We start from the raw sequence: 18293 nt of genomic DNA, 5'->3' as shown, positions 1-18293 counted from the left end.
GTGAATTCGACGGTGCGAGGATTACGACGGACGGGACGACATTCCTTTGCGACCGTAACAGGAAAAGTCGACGTGTGAAGTATTCCCAGTGCTTTCACGAGATCGTTCATCTCACGACGGTGAATCCGCTAAGCCTAACCGACGAAGAAACAGCTCGCAGAGCTCGCCGCTGTTTTACCGGGTTTTGTAGTCGCTTCAAGAAATTTTCAGGTTTGGTAAAAGTGCGTTCAAAGGTTTGTCTTGTAAAATAAAGGGAGAGCCGAGTATAAGGCACTGTGATTTGTGTCACATGGCGATGCTTGCACGATATTTCACCGTGAGAAAATGCGGTTTATTAACCATTTTATATTTGCCTGTTCTGTCGTACGCATGACGTGAAAGAAGGGGACCGCTGACCGAGCGATAGGGCCACGCTCTGGTGGAGAGTCTTACCAATGTAGAGAGACGGAGGCGTGTGTCGGATATATAAATGACGTTTAATTTGACAGGGGTATAGTAGATAATTAGGCGCTATATAATATGCAAACATCACGTAGACATCAAACGGCAAATAGCACAGGTACGCACAGTGTAACAGTTACAATTTCATGCTTGGGGGTTGCCTAGACAGCACTAGAAAAATACTAAGTTTAAGAGAGTCCAAATGGTAAATTAAAATAGGAGAATAGGTGAGTGCAAACAAAAAGTCTCATCTTGCGTAGAGGTGCTGGCGTCTGTCTCCCCGCGTGGTCCGTCCGAGGTGGAAAAATTCCGGCGGGTGGCTTGGCACACCGTGGGCGCGGCTCACTGGCCCCGCACGCCCACTTTTTGCGGTCGCACACTCACTGGAAGCTTCGTCCGGTTCCTGGCGTGGGGCCGTCGAGAGGGTCTCGCCGCATCCCTCGACGTCGCGATGCGTCCGCCCGCCTTAGAGTTCTCTCTCGCACTGTCAGTCCTGGCGACCCCGCGGTTCCCGCACTCTTGTTGTTCCCACGGTAGGTTGTTGCCCCCTCGGTCTGACCCCTGACCCTAAAGCAGGGTTCTTCTAAACACCAAGACCCGCCAGGCAATGCGAGCGCTGACGAAAAACACATTCCAACAGCGAGCCGCCAGCTCGCCTCGTAAATCTGGGGCTGCAGAGACGTGTGTACCCCCCAAAACCACTCTAGGTTGTGTATACCAAGAAAACACCGAACATGCGGTCGCTTCAACGAAGCGCTCCCTACGTAACCTGACACGCGCCTGGCCGCGAGCTCATCCGCCGAAGGCGGTCGTTTACTTCCCTGGCCATTGTTGTTCCGCAGAAGTCAGCACGACTCCTGTCGGTTTCTGGAACAGCCGGTTTCTGTGACATACATGCCGATGCGTAAAACAATTTACGTCACAACAGTTATTTCATCCCGTTGCGAGCGTAAATTTTGCTCAATCGTCCACTGTACGCTGTAAGATCGTGTTGTTTTTAATGCATTACCAATGTCAAGACATGTTAATTCCGTGACTAGTCTGAGAATCTCGGAGCGCTGTGAAGCCAGCAGTTGTGATCGGCTGAAAAGGATCCCGGGTAGCTCTGGCGGCGACGAGGGGGCGCTCTGCTGAATCGAGGTCAGAGGAGAGAGGCGACCACCCGAATTCACCATAAGTTTCGACAGACTTACCTCGTATAGCCACCGTGACGTCAATTGGCCTTCCCAAAAGTCACGTGCCTGAACGCCTTGACGTATATGGTATCCCGTGATTACACTCAAAAATTTCCACTTCTTTTTTTTTTCCCTCTTTTTGAGCTACTATTGGATCCAAAGTTCGCATAAGGGGCGAGGTCGTGCAATCATGGTGCGGTCTTATTGCCACGCGTACACGTAGAGCAATTTAGCGAAATTTTCACTTAATGTCATCTCGCTTTTAGGCGCTCTGTTTCGTATAGAGAATGGGCTGACAATAAAACGGAGCGCCCACTTCTCGTTTTTCACGTTTTACCGCTTTCTTCTCGCAAAAAATGATCTCCCTTTTTCGCTCTCCCTCCTCTCCCACCGAAAGGGGTGTTCTGCCGTGCAGATAACTGAGACGTATTACTGCATCCATTTCGGCACTTATAGTTTCCGTTTTGCGAACAAAATTTAACGCGTTCTTATGCCCTTTTTTTTTTTTAATGCGCAAGTATTAATTGTTCTATGGAGCGCAGCCGGCGTTGGCTGTGACCGCAAAAAAAAACAGACATCTAAATATACGGCAGTTAAAATAGCTGGGACGCGTTCGTTCCCATCGTCTGCGACGCGCCATCTTAGGTGCTTCGTCACGAAAGTCAGCGGGGCGCTCCCCCCAAGGTCAGAAAAACAAAACACAAAGAAAAGCGCAGCAGCGCAGATGCATCGTCACGGAAGCCGTGGAGCCGGCGGAGTTCGCCGCGCCTGCGCAGTGGGGAAGCGTGACGTCACCACCGGAGCGCCGTGTGCAAAGGGAAGATGTGCCGCGCTGTTGTAGGAATGCGCTGAGTGTAGGAATGCTCTCGCATTCCTTCACGTAAGCACTTCTTGTCATTTTTGTTCAAACACCTTATTAGCGTTTACTACTGAGGCGAAAAAATGCCTAGTCACTCGCTGTGCACGCACGCGGTTCGCCCGATATATATCCGAAAAGAAGGGCTACTCCGAATCTGCAAAAAACGTTCTGGGGGTTGTGTATTTTCCATTCGGTTCCATTGGGCCATTTTTCCAGCAAGCCCGTGCGCACGCCAACGCCCTCTCCCCTTCGCGCTATCGCCATTTTCGGAGGGCACCATCCCGCCGCGACCATTCGATCACACAAATGCATGCAACAAAGACGAAGGCACAAGCGCGTGAGCCTAGCTCAGCAGAATGCTTTTGTTTGTATACGAGAACTCGTGCATAGGATCAAACATATATGACGCACTTATCAAAGCCACGCGCTTGCGCGCATGCCTTTGTCTGCACTGAAGATGTTTGTGAAACGAAGATACAGAACCCTCATGTGAGAAACTCACCCTTGAAACCCGGACGCTCGGGTCCACCGAGACCGAACTAGATTAAAGCCCCTCGATAAAGACTTTTTTTTTCTTTTTCCAAGTACCGCCAACCATTGTTGTGAAAACGCGCGAGACACGTGCCACGAGCGGGGGTGCTCCGCCTCCATTCGCTTCCAAGGGCCGCTCGAGACACGGGCCTTCGTGCACTGGCGCATTTGATGCTACTTGCAAGGCAAACTCTAGCCCGTTGAGGGGCTTTAGTAAAAGCTCCATTGTCGCATACACCCGACTGTCGCGCCCGTTTACAAAGCAAAACTGGGAAAACATTATCTTCGTCTGCGGTGTAATCCGCTGAATCGTACTCACCGGAGTTAGATTTCTCGAAAGTGATAAAACAGCAAAAAAGAAGAATGGTTCGGCATGCGCCGCCCCTTCGAAACAGTGCGCGTCGTCAATCGCACGCAGAAGAGAGAAGAATTGTCTTCTGTTTTCTCTTCTCCGTATTCTGTTTCAAGGTCCCTTTACTTCTCGCGGAGGGGGTCAAACTGTTTTCGGGGTCTGCTTTGAAATGCGTCGATTCCCCGTTCGTGTTTCCCCCGCACGGTTTCCGGGAACCGTCCGAACTACCGAATGCGTCGGTAATTTCGGGCGATGATTGAGGACGAATTTAATCAGACGGCGGAGCAAATGAAGTCATCTCAGCCCCAGGTCGCTCGCGAGCTCCGCGTTCGTCTACGCTTACCGGAAATGATCGACCCCTCGCTGAACTCCACCTACGCAATCCTTCGTTTGGTAACCTTACGGTGGAGCGCAGTTGACGCTGCGAGTCGTCCTGCCAATCCAGCGCCATGAACATGCCACGTGACGCAGAGGGGGAGGGCATCGCTGCGACCTTCCCGGAAGTCACGTGACACTCGGTCGTCATTTGATTGGCTGGAATGGCTCGTAGCGTCCTCCGCGGTGTTTCGTAAGCTAAAAGCAGAGTATAATGACGTTGTTGTTTTTTTTTAACTTTTGTTATTTTAAGTGTTTTTGTCGTTAGTGCAGAACTCGTCATTTCTTTAGGGGCAGTGGTTTTAAACCTAGGTTATTTGATCAAAAAAGGAATGATATATCGTGTGTCTAAGAAGTAACTGCGACACAATTTTTTTATCCTATTCTGTGTTTTTGTCGTTAATGAAAAAGTTGTCGTTTTTTTTTCGTAGTAGTAGTAGTTATAACCAACATTATTTCGTTGGAGAAGCAATTATATCATGTCGTATACGTAATATGTGGCTGCAATATTTTTTTAATCTATTTAGGGAGCTATAAATAGTCCTGTTATTAGCGAAGAACTCGTATTTAAAAGGTTACAAAGCGAAAACAAAAAGTAAGGACAATAAATGCACAAAGACGACAGGACGGGCCCTAACTCACCAACTGATTTCATTAGAAAAAACATCGTCACTTATATACACAAAGTCGTTGGCCACACCTGCAGTATAACCGATCACTACTCTCACAAGCAGCTATCTAGAAAAGTTGCTTCTTTTTGGAGCAGAAAAAGAGAAGGCATGCTAACGCAGTTGTAATCTTTCCTTTTGATGTAAAACGTCTCTATCATCTCGGTTTTATCTTTTTAACTTTGTTGCAGCCAAAAGAGGCGCATTGCCTGCAGAGGTCGGCAAGAGGTCCCCCCGCGATGTTGCGCACAGAAAGATTATGTTCCCGTGCCCTATCGTTAAAACAGCGACCAGTTTGTCCGATGTAAACTTTTCCACAGCTTAACGCTATCTCGTGTAAGAAGCTCGCAGTGCAGTACGCCGAATCTGTCACCAATGTCGCGTACGAGATATCGTTAAGCTGTGGAAAAGTTTACATCGGACAAACTGGCCGTTGTTTTAATGATAGGGCACGGGAACAATAGGGAGTTTTCGTAGATCGTTTTCGCCGTCCCGCAAGGCCCTCCGCAACCCGCTACGATAGCGGGAACTCCACAGTCAAGGCTATCGGCGCGCAGGCGCAGTAGCAACTTCTTCGTTGCGGAAAGCTTAGCGGAGGGGGCAACGCGGTCTACGAAAACTCCCTATTATTTCTGTGCGCAATAACGCGGGGGGCATCTTGCTGACCACTTCAGGGCGATGCGCTGGCTGTAAGCCTCATTTATGTGGCTGCAACAAAGTTAAAAAAAAAAGGATAAAACCGAGAGAGAGAGAGATTATAGAAGCGTTTTACATCAAAAGGAAAGATGACAACTGCGTTAGCATGCCTTCTCTTTTTCTGCTCCAAAAAGAAGTAACTTTTCTAGACAGCTGCTTGTGAGAGTGGTGATCGGTTATAACTCATAGCAGGTGTGGCGAACGATTTTGTGTGTATAAGGAACGATGTTTTTCGAGTATAATCAGTTGTGAGTAATTAGTGCCCGTCCTGTCGTCTTTGTGCTTTTATTGTCCTTTTTTGTTGCGCTTTTAAACCTTTTAAATCAGTGTGAACCAACTCGGCCAAACCCGAGTTTTAATCGAAGAACTTGTATTTCTTTGGTTCTGGTAATTGTAGGTGAAATTATTTGCTCGAAGAAGCAATTATATATTGTTTAGGGATTAGCGATCTAAGTATTATTGTATTAATGAAGAACCTATATTTTTTTTATTCCAGTGGTTGTAACCAAAACTTGTAGAGGAAATGATATTGTACAAACAATAAGTTGATGGAACAACTTTTTTTTTTAATATTCATTTATTGATTGAGGTATTGTCGTCGTTAGTGAAGATATTGTAGTGTTATGATGTTGTAACCACAAGTATTTGTTTTAAGATGCTAATATATTGTTCACATAAATGTTGACGCAATAGCGTTCTTTCTTTTATCTTTTTAGTGATCTAACTATTTTTGTCCGCAGTGAAGGTTGGGTAACTTCTTTGGTCGCAGTAATCCAAACTAAAAGAATTTGCTCGAATATGCAATGCTGTTTATCGCGTCGGTTTTAAGTTGCTGCGATTACATGTTTTTTTTATTAGATCTGTTTATTGATCTAAGTATAATCTCATTAGACGCTGTTCTGCGAGTACAGTCCGTGAAAGCCCGTCAAAATAGAAAATGTAAATAAAAAAACAACATGCGCAGAATATGTGAAACGTGAACACCACCTTCCGCCACCGCATGTTTGCAACACACACGCAAACCACAGGTGTATATACTATATATACATAGCTTTTTGTTCGCTTTTTCACTTTCCGCGTGGGCGTGTTTCAGAAGCTGCTCCATATTGCTTTCTCTCTCGCTCACTGGATCGAAGGTGAGGGGGCGGGAAAAGGAGAAAGAGCCTCCGGTTGTTCTGAAGGCCCGCGCGTGCGCGGCCGCCGTGTCGGCCGCCGTGTCTCCCAAAGTCATCGGCGCGGTGGTATCAACCAAACGCCCCCTCCACAGGCAGCGAGCGCGGGGCAGGCGCCGACCGACGCGGCGTGTGGTTGTTCTCAGGACCGACTGACCTCTCCGTGCGCGTGTTCGATCTCCAAGCCTGCACCGCAACCACGTGACCGCGGCTATTATTGCGGAAGCGAGAGGCGTTAAGGGGAGAGGGGTGTTCTAGCGCAGATAGAGATCCCTCGGGGAAAGATGCATCTGGCGGCTGCTGAGAACTTCTGACACATGGCAATGGAAGTGAGACCGTGCCAGGGTCTGCCGTCAACGCTGATATCGCCGTCGGCGTGTTTTGACGGGGGTCGGTTCGTCAGTCGATTGCGACGAGAGGAGGAGGTCGACGACTGTCTGTGTCTGTGTTGTGCTTCTGCGGCGCTCGCTGGTGTTCTTCCTTGTTTTGATTAGGCAGCCGTCGTGGGTGAGATTGACTTGGGCGGCGGAAAGGTGGGAGTGGTACGGCGGCGTTGTCGGAAGTGCGTTTTGGGACCGCGGTGGCTTCGTCTGCTACTTAGCGTTGTGGCGAGGGCTTCCTTCGTTTGCGCTGCTCGTTCCTTGTTTGGACGGTGACTGTTGTTTGTGGGTGTTGTCTCCCTGGCACCTGTGGGACACCTGGGATCTCGTCGGACTCTCTTGGAATTTGGTTTGAGCCTTGGTCGATTCTTGGTGCGCGGTTCTGCCGATCCGTGGCGTGCCTGTTCTTCGAGTACGGCCGCACCGGCACTCGTCGGCGTTTTGATATCGGCGTTTTCCGGGGTACACCGTGAGTTTGAGCGATGTTTCGCTGAACTCTGGACCTTTTCATTTACTGGACGAAGGTTTGTTACTTTGAAGCGTACGAATTGTTGGCCTCGCTCGTAGTTGTTGAGGCGCGGGTTGCGCTATGTTCGTTGCATTTGACCGCCGATTTGTGGACCTCCACGATCACGAGCGACTTGACTGGATGTCTGGAATCTCTGTGTGCCATCGGAAGCTCCTATTGCTGACAGAAGGTTTCCCGGGTTCGTCCTGTACACTTTCGACGACTTGGATATCCGTGATTTCTGGAGTACGCAGTCTTGTCGCCCGTACTCCCTGAGCCACGAATTATTCTTCGAGACGTTCGCTAAATCGACAGCACGAGTCCACAAGCGTACCAGGACATCGTGATCCCTTCGCTCTTGCAGTCTGTGCATCTTTCTGGGACACAGTTCTTTGGCATCGTCTGGTCTACAACCGAACTACTGTCCTCGCTGTCTGTTTGCCCTGGGCCAAGGATTCTTGAGAACGTTTGAAAAACCCACGACTCAAGTTCATAAGCCTACAGGGACACACTGGTTCACTGGATCCGATGTATCTTTCTAAGACTCAGTTCATCGTCCGCACCCCGGCGTAGAAGACTTTTGTGAGGTCCAACGTTGGAGTGACAATATCCTTAGGATTCGGCGAGGGAGGCTATCGGGAGTCCGCCGTGCGGTATGGAACACATACTGGAGGACGAGGACGTACCCGCCTCCTGCAGCAAGGACTACTCCTGTAGCCCGAGGGAGTTCATGTGCTGCACAAATGCCCAGGTAAACCCCGCTGATGCTCACCCATTCTTCGTCGTATATAGGCCAGTCCTCGATCCTCACAGAAAGGGGAGATATCTGAAATTGGGACACTCCAAAAACCGCACTCCCACCGCTCATACAGCGTACGAAAGACTGTGTCCAGACTTCAGACACTGTCTGAAGCGTGTTTTTTTCCCCTCGTGGGATGGTGCTGTCATGTTTGTCATACAAAAACTGTCTGTAGACATGTCCGCAGATCTTTCTGTGACAAATGCCTGCTGAGAACTTTAGGATGTAGGGAAACAGGAACCTTCTGGAGTCTTCGGAGTCCTGTAGGAGGTGTCTTTTCAAGGTCGTACATAGATCGGTGTAGGTCGATTGACTGCCTCCTTGTTTATTTAGCGCACTCTTTTTTCTTTTTCGCGTGTGCGTGTGTGTGTGTGTCGTATCCGGCGTAGGAATTGTTCGGCGCCCAAGTGGCACCTGGAAGCGCGTACGTTGTAACGAACAACTTCTTAACTTGGGCACGTCCCAAAGCCCGCTTGACGTGGTGCGATTGGTGTCCGTGAACGACGGAGTTCCTGTTGTTCCGCGACTAAAACTTCGAGCGTATATATATATATATTTAACTGTCGCAGGCGGCTCTGTGACAGGGTTCTACCGGGTTGGACCTTTTCCTTTTGTCGGTGGGATCGCTTCCTTGCCAACCAATGGTAAGCCTCGCGGCAGTTTGTCAGATGATCGGAAGTGGCAGGACGAAAACCATTCTCCCTGTGACGTGTTTCAAACTCTCCTTAATTTTTTTTTTTTTTTTTTTTTTTTTTTTTTTGAGGACGAAAATTTAAACATTTTTTTACGAACGACTGAAAAAAAAAATCTGTAGGTTTGAGTTGTACGCGTAGTGAGACCCGAAAGCTGCAGTGGCGCCGCTAATACGTTATACAGAAAGACACGACGTTCGTTGCAGACGTGATGAGAGAATCATCTGCGAACACGCCGTGCGTAACGTGTCTGCGGACAGTGTTTGGTGCAGGGCTGTCGCGAACCTGCCCAGGTTCGAGGTCGATCAAGTTCGGCTTTTTCGAACTTTCAGCGTGATGTTCGACGAAGATTTGACTGCAGTTAAACTTCAGTGCGCATCCTCAAAATTTTGAAAACAAAACAAAAAAACTGTTAGCTTCATCTGGCGGAGAAGTCCGATATTTGTTGGGTGTTTTGGCGTAAGTGGAAGAGGGGGGGGGGGGGGGGGGCGCCGACGAGAATTTGAGGAGGAAGCCCTGAGTTTGGATTGGACATAGGGCACCGCTGGGGGGGCGCTCTGACCCGTTTGTTTTCCCCACGCTTGGTGTTTACTCAACACAAGGCCTGTGCACATGCCGACAGGCCTTATGGGCATGTCCATGTCACCTTCTACAATAGAACGCGGGGCACAGTTTAATGTAAAAAAAAATATTAACAATCGCCGAAGCGACGTTAAGTGCCGGATCTATCCTCAGAGAATGCGAGCTTGACCCACTTGGGCTTTTGTGCTAAGCTGGGACCGTGCATGCTGCATTGTTCGTGCAGGCTGTAGTGGAAACAAAAGAGCCCCTCTTCCCCCTCACCGGAGAACACGAACTCCAGCCGAACGATGACGCCGCGTTCGGTTATGTCGGCCGAGCGCTGAGTCATGGTATTTGTTGTCCCCATCCGTGTAGTTGTAAAGTTAACCGCTTGGGGCGTCACGGTCTGTCCTCCCCAATAGTGCAGAGCGGCGCTCTCTTCATACCGAAAGGTTTTATGAATTTGAACTTTATACTTTGGTCTTTGGAACTTCCCTGGGCCAGGACAGACCTTGTGATCCCGCTGTATTGGGTGTAGAGTGAAACCGGGACAATTTGACTTCGATGACGTTGTAGGCCAATTCGCTTCGGCGAAATCAAAAGTTTTTTTTTTTTTATGCCGTACTCCGATGTAGTCATTTGTATTATATATTTGTTCTATGAATAATCGAATGTTCTCAATAAAATGCCAGAAACCTAAACAGCACTTTTTCGGCTTATACCGCCACTAATAAAGGGTACAGCCGTTAGCATACATCCATCGGTCCAACATTTCTTATCGATAAAAAGAAGCAACCAACAAACAAATAAACAAAACACCGTATGCATCGAAAAGTAATCTTTCCCTCCGCTCTCCTCTAAAGAGCTCGATAAAAAGCTCCGAACTCGAAACAGCAGCAATCAGCAAACCGTAATTGCAAGTTACAACGCGGCCTTCGAGGATGCTGGCGCCGCGGTGCGGCCGTTAAGCGCGCTACACCCCGCTGGGGGTGTAATCTCTATTAGAAGCCATAAAGGTGCCACGTTGACCGAAGAAGTCGGGGAAGCAAACTTATCTAAGTGTATTCGCAATTTATCAAACTGTAAACATACTTCCCCTCTCCCTCTTTCGAACTAACGCAATTTTTAAATTTTTTTTTTTTTTTGCCGCAAAATATGGGCTTTAGGCGAGGAGGATTGGAGGCGGTTTGACAGAAGTTGCATGTTGTCGTTGTAACTTCCTTCCGTATGTGTTCCGTACAATCCAATGGAATGTATGTGACACAGCAAGGACACAGCCAGTCCACTTTTGTGGACACGCGGGATTTTACCCAAAATCATTAGCATCATCAGGGGCGCATACTTTTGGTTTTTAAGTTCGAGTCTAGGTGGTGCAGGCTACCGCCCGTTATAGATGGTGCAGCCGTTAGCATCCGTCCATCCCCGAAAGAACTTCTTGTCATGGTCGCAATCACTTTAAGTATGCGCCGCTGGTTAGTTAACATATTACGCAGGGTACTCGTCTAACGTTTAACGTGGTGCACGTTAACGACCCAGGCAGACTAAGTTCAGGCCGTGTGTACATACGCACACTCGTCTGTTTTCGAAGTTCACATACAGCTGACTGCCGCAATTAAAATTAAAACTTCAATCAAATCTTCATTTTTTTTTTAATCGTCGCAGTTATAATTAGCGTCTGCCTTCCCGAAGACAAACGGCAAGCGAAAAGTCGTTATGACGATTTGCTTTTCAACGTTTCTGTTTTTGCGGTTTTCCTGCGATGGAGTCGTGTTCGTGCGATATTGTAATAGATAAACGTCAGTGACTTTTTTTTTATATATATAAATATAGACCGACACGCTGTTTCCAAACAAGCCCGCGTTTGCCCACACCAGGTGTGGGCACTGCGCGTGCGCTCAAACCGAATTCGGGAGGAGTGAAGCGTCTGCGCATGCGCAGTGCCGCCGACAGCGCCACCGCAGCTGCGTGACGTCAGGGCCGCGTGTTGGTCTATACGTGTAATATCAATTTATTACGCCGAACCTCGCGGATAATATAAACTTAGAAAAACAAAAACAGAAATCGGCATTTGATACATCTATTAACGATCTAACGCCGGTCATCGATCACGCGCGATGTTAAATTATGAAGTCTAGGGGATGTTAAATTAAGAAGGAAACAAAAAAAAAAAAAAAAAAGACCGAGAATCTTTGTTTTGGATTAGCACCTCGTGTTGGAAAGCTTTCCTCGTCGGCAATATACGTGCCGTGTCGTACAGTATACTCGACACCTACCTACACACTCGTACGTGTGCGCGATGCGATGCACTGCGATGCGCGATGCGAATCGCGATGCACTGCCCCAGCCGCTTCGCGTCGTGCGTCACGACGCGCGACGCACGATGCGACGTATGGTTAAAATCACGCGACCGTTCCCCCGTCTTTACGTGATGATGGAGGAATGATGGCTCCTTCTTGCTCGACGCCCGTTTTCCCACTCCGTTTTCGGTTTATGACGGACCGGACCGATGGATGTGACCGAGTATACACGTTTGAAAGCACGGCCTCCGGGGCGCCGCCATCTTGCTCGCTTGGGGCGCCCAGAGACCGTACTTGCAAAACTGTAGAACAGAGAATTGTCTGCGCACGACGTAATTGGTGGATGATGGATGGATGGATGAATCCGGCTGAGCCCTTTGGATCGGGCGGTAGCTTACGCCACCTAGCTATTTTGTTTTACTATTTAAGCTTAGAATATTTAAATGTGAAAACTATATTCACTTAGCACTGCAAGGACAGTGAGGCTATAAAACCCCCGGTACTGAATCTTCGGTCCGCCCCCAAGCGGCAAAACACGCCGACGACAGACGCCGCAAAGCGGCAGGCGCGTCCGACTTGGCGTCGACGCGTGCCAGCATCGCGGGTATAGTGAGAACGCTGCGCGACGCGTTTGCGGCGACGCAGGGTCAAGCTGGCGACGCTTCGTGGAACTATATAGTGATGATGATGTCACACATAGGCCTTGTCTTTTAGATGGCATTGGATACGTTCAGAGAGTTGGGTTGGCTAAGATGGCTAGCGTTCGCAGCGGTCCATCTCAAGGTGAAAAGAAAATCTCATTTGCCTTCGCTTTTTTTTTAAATTATTTATTCATGTATGTATGTTTTGTGGACCGAAGTGCGTATACGGTGTATTCACGCGCCTGATGATTGCATTTGCCTCCCCCGACTCCTTCGGTCAACATGCCGTCTTTATGGCTTCCATTGGAGATTAACCCCCGCGTGTTGTGGTGCGCTTAACGGCCGCGCCGCGACGCCAACGTCGTCGAAGGCCGGCGTTGTAAGCGAGCTTAACGGCTTGCTGATTGCACGCCGAGGAAGCAAATTGCACTGTCGGGCTGTTTCGTGTACGGAGCTTTTTGTCGCGCTCTTTTGAATTGGGGCAGAACGGAGGACTTTTCGATGCATGTACGGAATATTTTGTTTATTATTATTTATTTTTTTTTTTTTAGATGAGAAATGTTGCATGGATGCTAACGGCTCTGCCCCTTATAACGGGCGGTAGCTTGCGCCACCTAGCCGAGGAACCTCAGCAGTGGGGCTGCTGTGAACCCATAGTTTTCACGGGAAGGTAAACTGGGGCAAGAGTGCAGTGAAACTCCTATATTACTCCGTGCAGCTGCGGGACGAAATGTAATAAATCAGAATGGGGAACAAAAAAAAAAAAAAAAAAAGGCGAGTTTTTTTGGCGGTTATGGGTCCGTGAGTTGAGGGATTTTAAAGGATCGACGTTGATTGCAGCAACACTTGTTTGCAGGTTTTATGGCGAGACAGTTAAGGCCCGTTCACACACTTGCAACCGACCACGACCGGCTGAGACAAGACCGGTTTTTAAGCCTCTTGCGACGGCTTAGGACCAGCTCCGCAGCAGCGCATCCGGTCCTAACCCGTCGCACAAAACTTAAAAAACGGTCTTGTCTCTGTCGGTCCTACTCGGTTGCAGGTGCGTGTGAACGGGCCTTTAGTATACTGCCAGTGACAATGGCGCCAACCGAGCAAATTCTTAAATAAATCACTGCAAATCCAAATAATCTTTGTACTTTCTCCTTTTTTTTTTTCTGGAAAAATGTGAACATGTCAAAATTAAACTTCGAATTTTGAAAAAAAAAAAAAGGGGGAATCTAGCAAAACATAAACTAAAAACACGATGCCCTAATTACGGCATAGCCTCGAATACAAGAGGCTGTGTATTTATCGCGTCCTAGAAATTGATCTATCGATCTCCGCTCGATGACGTCATAAAAGTGTCATGTCGTCGCCTTGCGCGATCCTGGCGCTGGCGCTGCAAGTGACGGTACGTGCGTCAGACGCCCGCTCTCCTGCAGGTCACTCTCCAACTTGACTGTCCACGACACTCGCGTTCTTTCTTGCCTTTATGTTTTGGAACTTCTATGACCGAATGCCAGGATCGCCACATCCGACAGCACGGCACTCCAGCTTTTTTGGTGTCGTTTGTTGCCACTCGGGGACCACTCTTGACGCACGGGTGGACAAGGACGGGACGCCAAACACGCCAGCCAGAGGAGACGCGTTCGAGGCGCTGTAATAACAGCTACCCCCCGCGTGCATATAGGGAAGTATCATAGCCTCCTGTATACTGGCAAAGCCTGGCAGATCGCCACGAGAAGCGGCCGCCGAAATGGGGAAAGGTGGAGCGGCAGACGACGGATGAGAGGAGAGCCACGTGACTGGCGCCCCGCTACGGCGAGACGCCGAAACGCACTTCTCCCGAGCGAACGAGTGTGTTTCGGGTCCTCGCCGCCGCAAAAGCTGTGCGCTGACGTCCAGGTTCCCCGAGAAATGGCTCTGTGCTGCCAGATCCTCGCGCTCCAAATCCGCGACCGGGCACTGTATGGCTCCGTCGTCGAACTGCCAGGCTTTGTGAGTATAGAGGAGGCGATGGAAGTATTCACTGGGTGCCATAGCTGTGTGCGCGCGGGTGCTGAGCGCGTGCTCACGGCGAGCTTCCGCAGTTCTTTCGCAAAGCCGCACCATCGAAATCGCCTATCTCTGTATAGTATTAATGTGAGCTCGTTCTTCGCTCGCGGTCTAAACATCGCCCTCGAATGTGGCGTCCAGGGAATAGGTGTATCCACACGACGGTCCAAATTGCTGTTTTGGTCCGCGGGCCGCGCATCACGTGATCTTACGTCACCGCTTTTCGAGGTCCGCCGGCGGTCCGCGGCCCGCGCTTGTGAGAAATGCCAAGCGCTTTTCTCGCCCGGACCTTGGCGGCGGACCGCGGTGTTTTTAGTATAATTGAAGTGCTAAGTCTGGCAACAAGCTGACTTTTGTTTGGATTGGAATCCAAATCCAACGTCGTCTTCTTTTGGCGCCAACTGTTCAAGACGAAGAAGACGAACGTTTTGTTGTGCGACGATGGCGGCATAGTGCGACGATGCTACTTTTTTACTTCATCGCGCTCGTGGAGCAATTCCCCGCTCTGTGGGACAATAGATGCATGCCCTTTTCGGTTCACTTAAGTCCTCCTCGTCCTCAATAGTCAACGCCAGGGCCACCGCGGCCAAACTTCTCTTTCGTTCAACCTCCATCTTGGCTCCTTACAAATAGCCTCAAAGCAGCTCGCTGCATGCATTTGGTGGAGCTGTGAGGTCGAGGGTTAGACCGGCCCGTTCACACTGTCGTCTGCTCTTTTGGTCCGCCGTGTGGATGCTCATTGCAGGCGGGCGCCCCGCGGGCCGCGCATCACGTGATCAATCGGTCCGCGGCCCGGTCCGTCGTGTGGATACACCTTTATCGGCGAGATGTTTCGGTGGCGCCCTCGTTCGGTTACCTTTCGTGACGTCATTACCTTGTGAACAACAAGTTCGATGGTGTTTGTAATGGGCATGGTGGAAGCCTGAAATCATAGCGCTCTCAAAGCAACACTGGCAACACCGTCAAAATTGAAGTTCTTACATTCCTCTTATTTCCGTCGATGAGACATCTTTTGCTGACGTCAGTGTCAGCATTCGGCCGATTGTGTTGGGCCGACCACAGCAACGGATTCGATCGCTCGCGTCGCCAATACTTGCTGCCGCTGCAGCTGCTGCTGCTGCCCGCCGCGATTCCAGCAAAACGAAGATTATCGAAAAGCGTTTGTTTTCTTTCTCGGTCTCGTAAAATCGCGTTTTGTAGTACGTGCACGCCGCAGGGTCGGTGTAACCTGGCGCGGTCGCCCGCCCGCCGTATCCGAAGGTTTTCTTGGTGTTTTCGGCCGTCGGGACGTCGACCGCCGTTTCGCAAGTCTCGTTAGAAGGCGATTGCGTCAGCTTGCTCGCTTGCTCGCCGTGGCGGCAGCGACAGGCCGTGCTGTCTGTTGACACGGTTTTCCTATAAGCCGCGTTTGATTTTTTTTTTTTTTTTTGTATTATTGACCGATGTTTGAAGAGTATGCCGGAGAAGTGTGCGTTAATTGGACCGATTTTATCGACGAAAATTGGCTCTGGTTATCGGTCGAAGAAGTTTCGGCTATCCGCGACTTCTACGAAGTCGACGGCTCCATATATAATATAGTGGCAACTTAAAAAACCGTTGAAACGAAAAAAAAGAAGTTAACAATCTGGGTGAGACACGCGTGTTAAAAAAAAAAAAAATTTATGCAAAAAAAGATAAAAAAATAGAGCAATATTGACGGCGCGAGACGCGATTTAGTCGGTGGTCACCTCCTTTCCACTTCTTTTCTCTCTCGGCATTTCGAGCGCGTGGAGGAGAGGTGGAGCGGCTTGATCGACTTCGCTATCACATTGAGCTAGAAAGGGCGAAAGCAGTCGTACTGCACTGGTTTCTCACCCAGAGTGTGAGCCGGTATGTCCGTACCTGTATGCTACGGCTGACCGACTTCACGCTGTCTAAACATCTAATGTCTAATATTATTTTTCTTGGCGGGGGTCAGGACACGTTACGCGTAAACTTTTAGTGTAGTCCACGATGTGCAGCTCAAAACGTCTGTCAGTAAATGTGTGTCCAAACAGGACACAGTAAATGCCGTGCACGACAAAAAGAATGAACGCCTGCACGCTTTTCATATGACGCGAACGCCTCTGGTGGCGAAAAGGGGCAACTTTGGGCAGTAACTGCTGCAGGACTCTTGGGCTACCTGTCCCAACTAACTTCGTTGCGAAGTCCCTTCAGAAGCTCCTAACATGAGCAATGTGTAATCAAGCTTGTACACGTTACTAAAAAAAAAAGTAAGGAATTACATTTACACTTACCCGATGCTAAATTCTATTTATTTACAATTACCCTTCTATTAAAAAGTGACCGTTACACCAAAAAGTAATCTGGTACTTAATTTTCGTGGCGTTACTTCAAACAGTAAGTGTCCTCGAGTAAGAAACAAAGGAAAGAGGGTTATTCGAATGTTTTATTGTGGCCGCCAGTTCCGATTACTGACATTGAGTATTTTGAGCAGCAGCTGGCTCTCGAGAATTTCGTCAGACATCTTGCGTCATTTCTTCGTGAAGATGTCGACCGCTTCGATGAACAGCCTTTCAGCTGAGGCGCTGGATGGGAGTGCCGTATTGTTCCTCGCAAAAGGCTAGATGTCCTGCATTGTGCTTCTCCAGCGGCGAAGCGATGGGAGCCTGCCCCTTACCCTGAAGAAAGAGCAAAGCTTCGTCATTGCAGCCGGTATACCTGATACTCGGAATCGCGAAACTGTACAAGTCGTAATACAACTGGCTAAACATGGAATAAGATTTGATTTATGTTCATCTAACTATACCGCAAAATATTGCCAGGCGGTAGCAAACGCAGTTTGTAAGATTAAATAGTAATTTACAATTTGTTTTTTCCTTTTATTGGTAAAAATTTGTGTTTGAGATAGATGTGTCCTGCAGAGGTAAAAATGGGAGAGAAAAAAAAAAGGGAAGACCAGTATACCATTTTTGAAGGACTCGCAAAAATCGGATGCACAAAAAGGGTGACTCGGATGCAGATAACCTGGCTGACTTCACATATTAAGTGGGCCAACCCTAGAGGGTGGACCACGAAAGTGCGAATCAAATCTAATCCTAGGCTAGGTGGCGCAAGCTACCGCCCGATACAGAGGTTATCGCCAATACTATCCATCCAACCGTCAATCCAAGCTTCAGATTCAGTGTTGCCGTATGTTTCTGTTACTTTCTCTTCCACTAAAAAACAAATTTTTGTTTTGATCTTGGATGAATATTATCATGGGAAACTTCGTCTATTATTGTTGGTATAATGTATAACCCAACGCTCAGGCAGCACTGTCTCCCCAAGTGTACTGCAGACTCAGGGTTGCGAGAGTGGTGAAAGGATTTTGGTGATTTTGGCATAATTCTTTCGACAGTCTGGCAACGCTGACATCTTTCCTCCTAGGTGGCGGAAGCTACAACTCGTTATAAAGGGTACAGCCGTTTAACAGCCATCCATCCATCCTTCACGCGAAGCGGAGTCATTGAGGAACGCTCAGCTTCAAAAGTACAGAGTCTGGCCGAGAAAGGTAATCCGTAAACCCGACTTTTTAGCCCGCGTAAAGAAGCTACGCATTGCAGAAAGCTGAAACATCGTGAGAATACAGGAAGTTTCCTTTCCGTAAACCGCGTTCCCCGTCCGCTAAGCCCCCCCGCAACGAAGAAGCCGCTACTGCGCCTGCGCGCCGATGGCCTTGACTGTAGAGTTCCGGGTAACGTAGCGGGTCGCGGAGGGCCCTACGGCGAGAACGATCTACGAAAACTCTGTGACGCTAGCGGTTTTGATAAAATGCGGAAGTTTACGCGCATGACTTTACCGGGATCAAAAGATACAAAAGAAAAATTTATTTATGAGCCGACATCTACCTCAGCCCAATATTTATCAAACTGTAATTTGATATTGTGGGCGCCAGTAGCCTTAATTCAGCGAAAAAAAAAAAAAAAAAACTTGTTTGCATGGAAAGAACACAGTGTCGTCTTTCTAAGTGGCCAGTTTTGGCGATAAACCTTGTTTTTCTTTTGTATCTTTTGATTCATGTAACGCCATGTGCTCCAACTTTCTCATTTTATCACCACCGCTAGCGTCACGTTCTCCTCAAAGTTTCA

The 18293-nt window shown here is 48.8% G+C and overlaps 1 protein-coding gene across 2 annotated transcripts in view; it reads left to right on the top strand.

Annotated features, from left to right (window-relative positions):
- The window catches only part of LOC115309242 (serine/threonine-protein kinase D3), a 200447-nt gene that overhangs the window by 111271 nt on the left and 70883 nt on the right, over nucleotides 1–18293 (top strand). Inside the window, exon 1 of one of the 2 annotated variants that reach the window (XM_029967432.2) lies at nucleotides 7735–7908. The exons of the other annotated variant lie outside the window; for it this stretch is intronic. Within the exon in view, the coding sequence (XP_029823292.2) occupies nucleotides 7813–7908 (96 nt within the window). The 5' untranslated portion in view covers nucleotides 7735–7812. Of the gene's footprint in view, nucleotides 1–7734; nucleotides 7909–18293 lie in introns of those variants that run through there. 2 annotated transcript variants of the gene reach the window in all.

This window comes from Ixodes scapularis, unplaced genomic scaffold, assembly GCF_016920785.2.
Source record: "Ixodes scapularis isolate PalLabHiFi unplaced genomic scaffold, ASM1692078v2 PGA_scaffold4__175_contigs__length_147842914, whole genome shotgun sequence".
NCBI classification, from domain to species: Eukaryota; Metazoa; Arthropoda; class Arachnida; order Ixodida; family Ixodidae; genus Ixodes; species Ixodes scapularis.
This window is presented reverse-complemented; position numbering and strand designations above follow the sequence as displayed.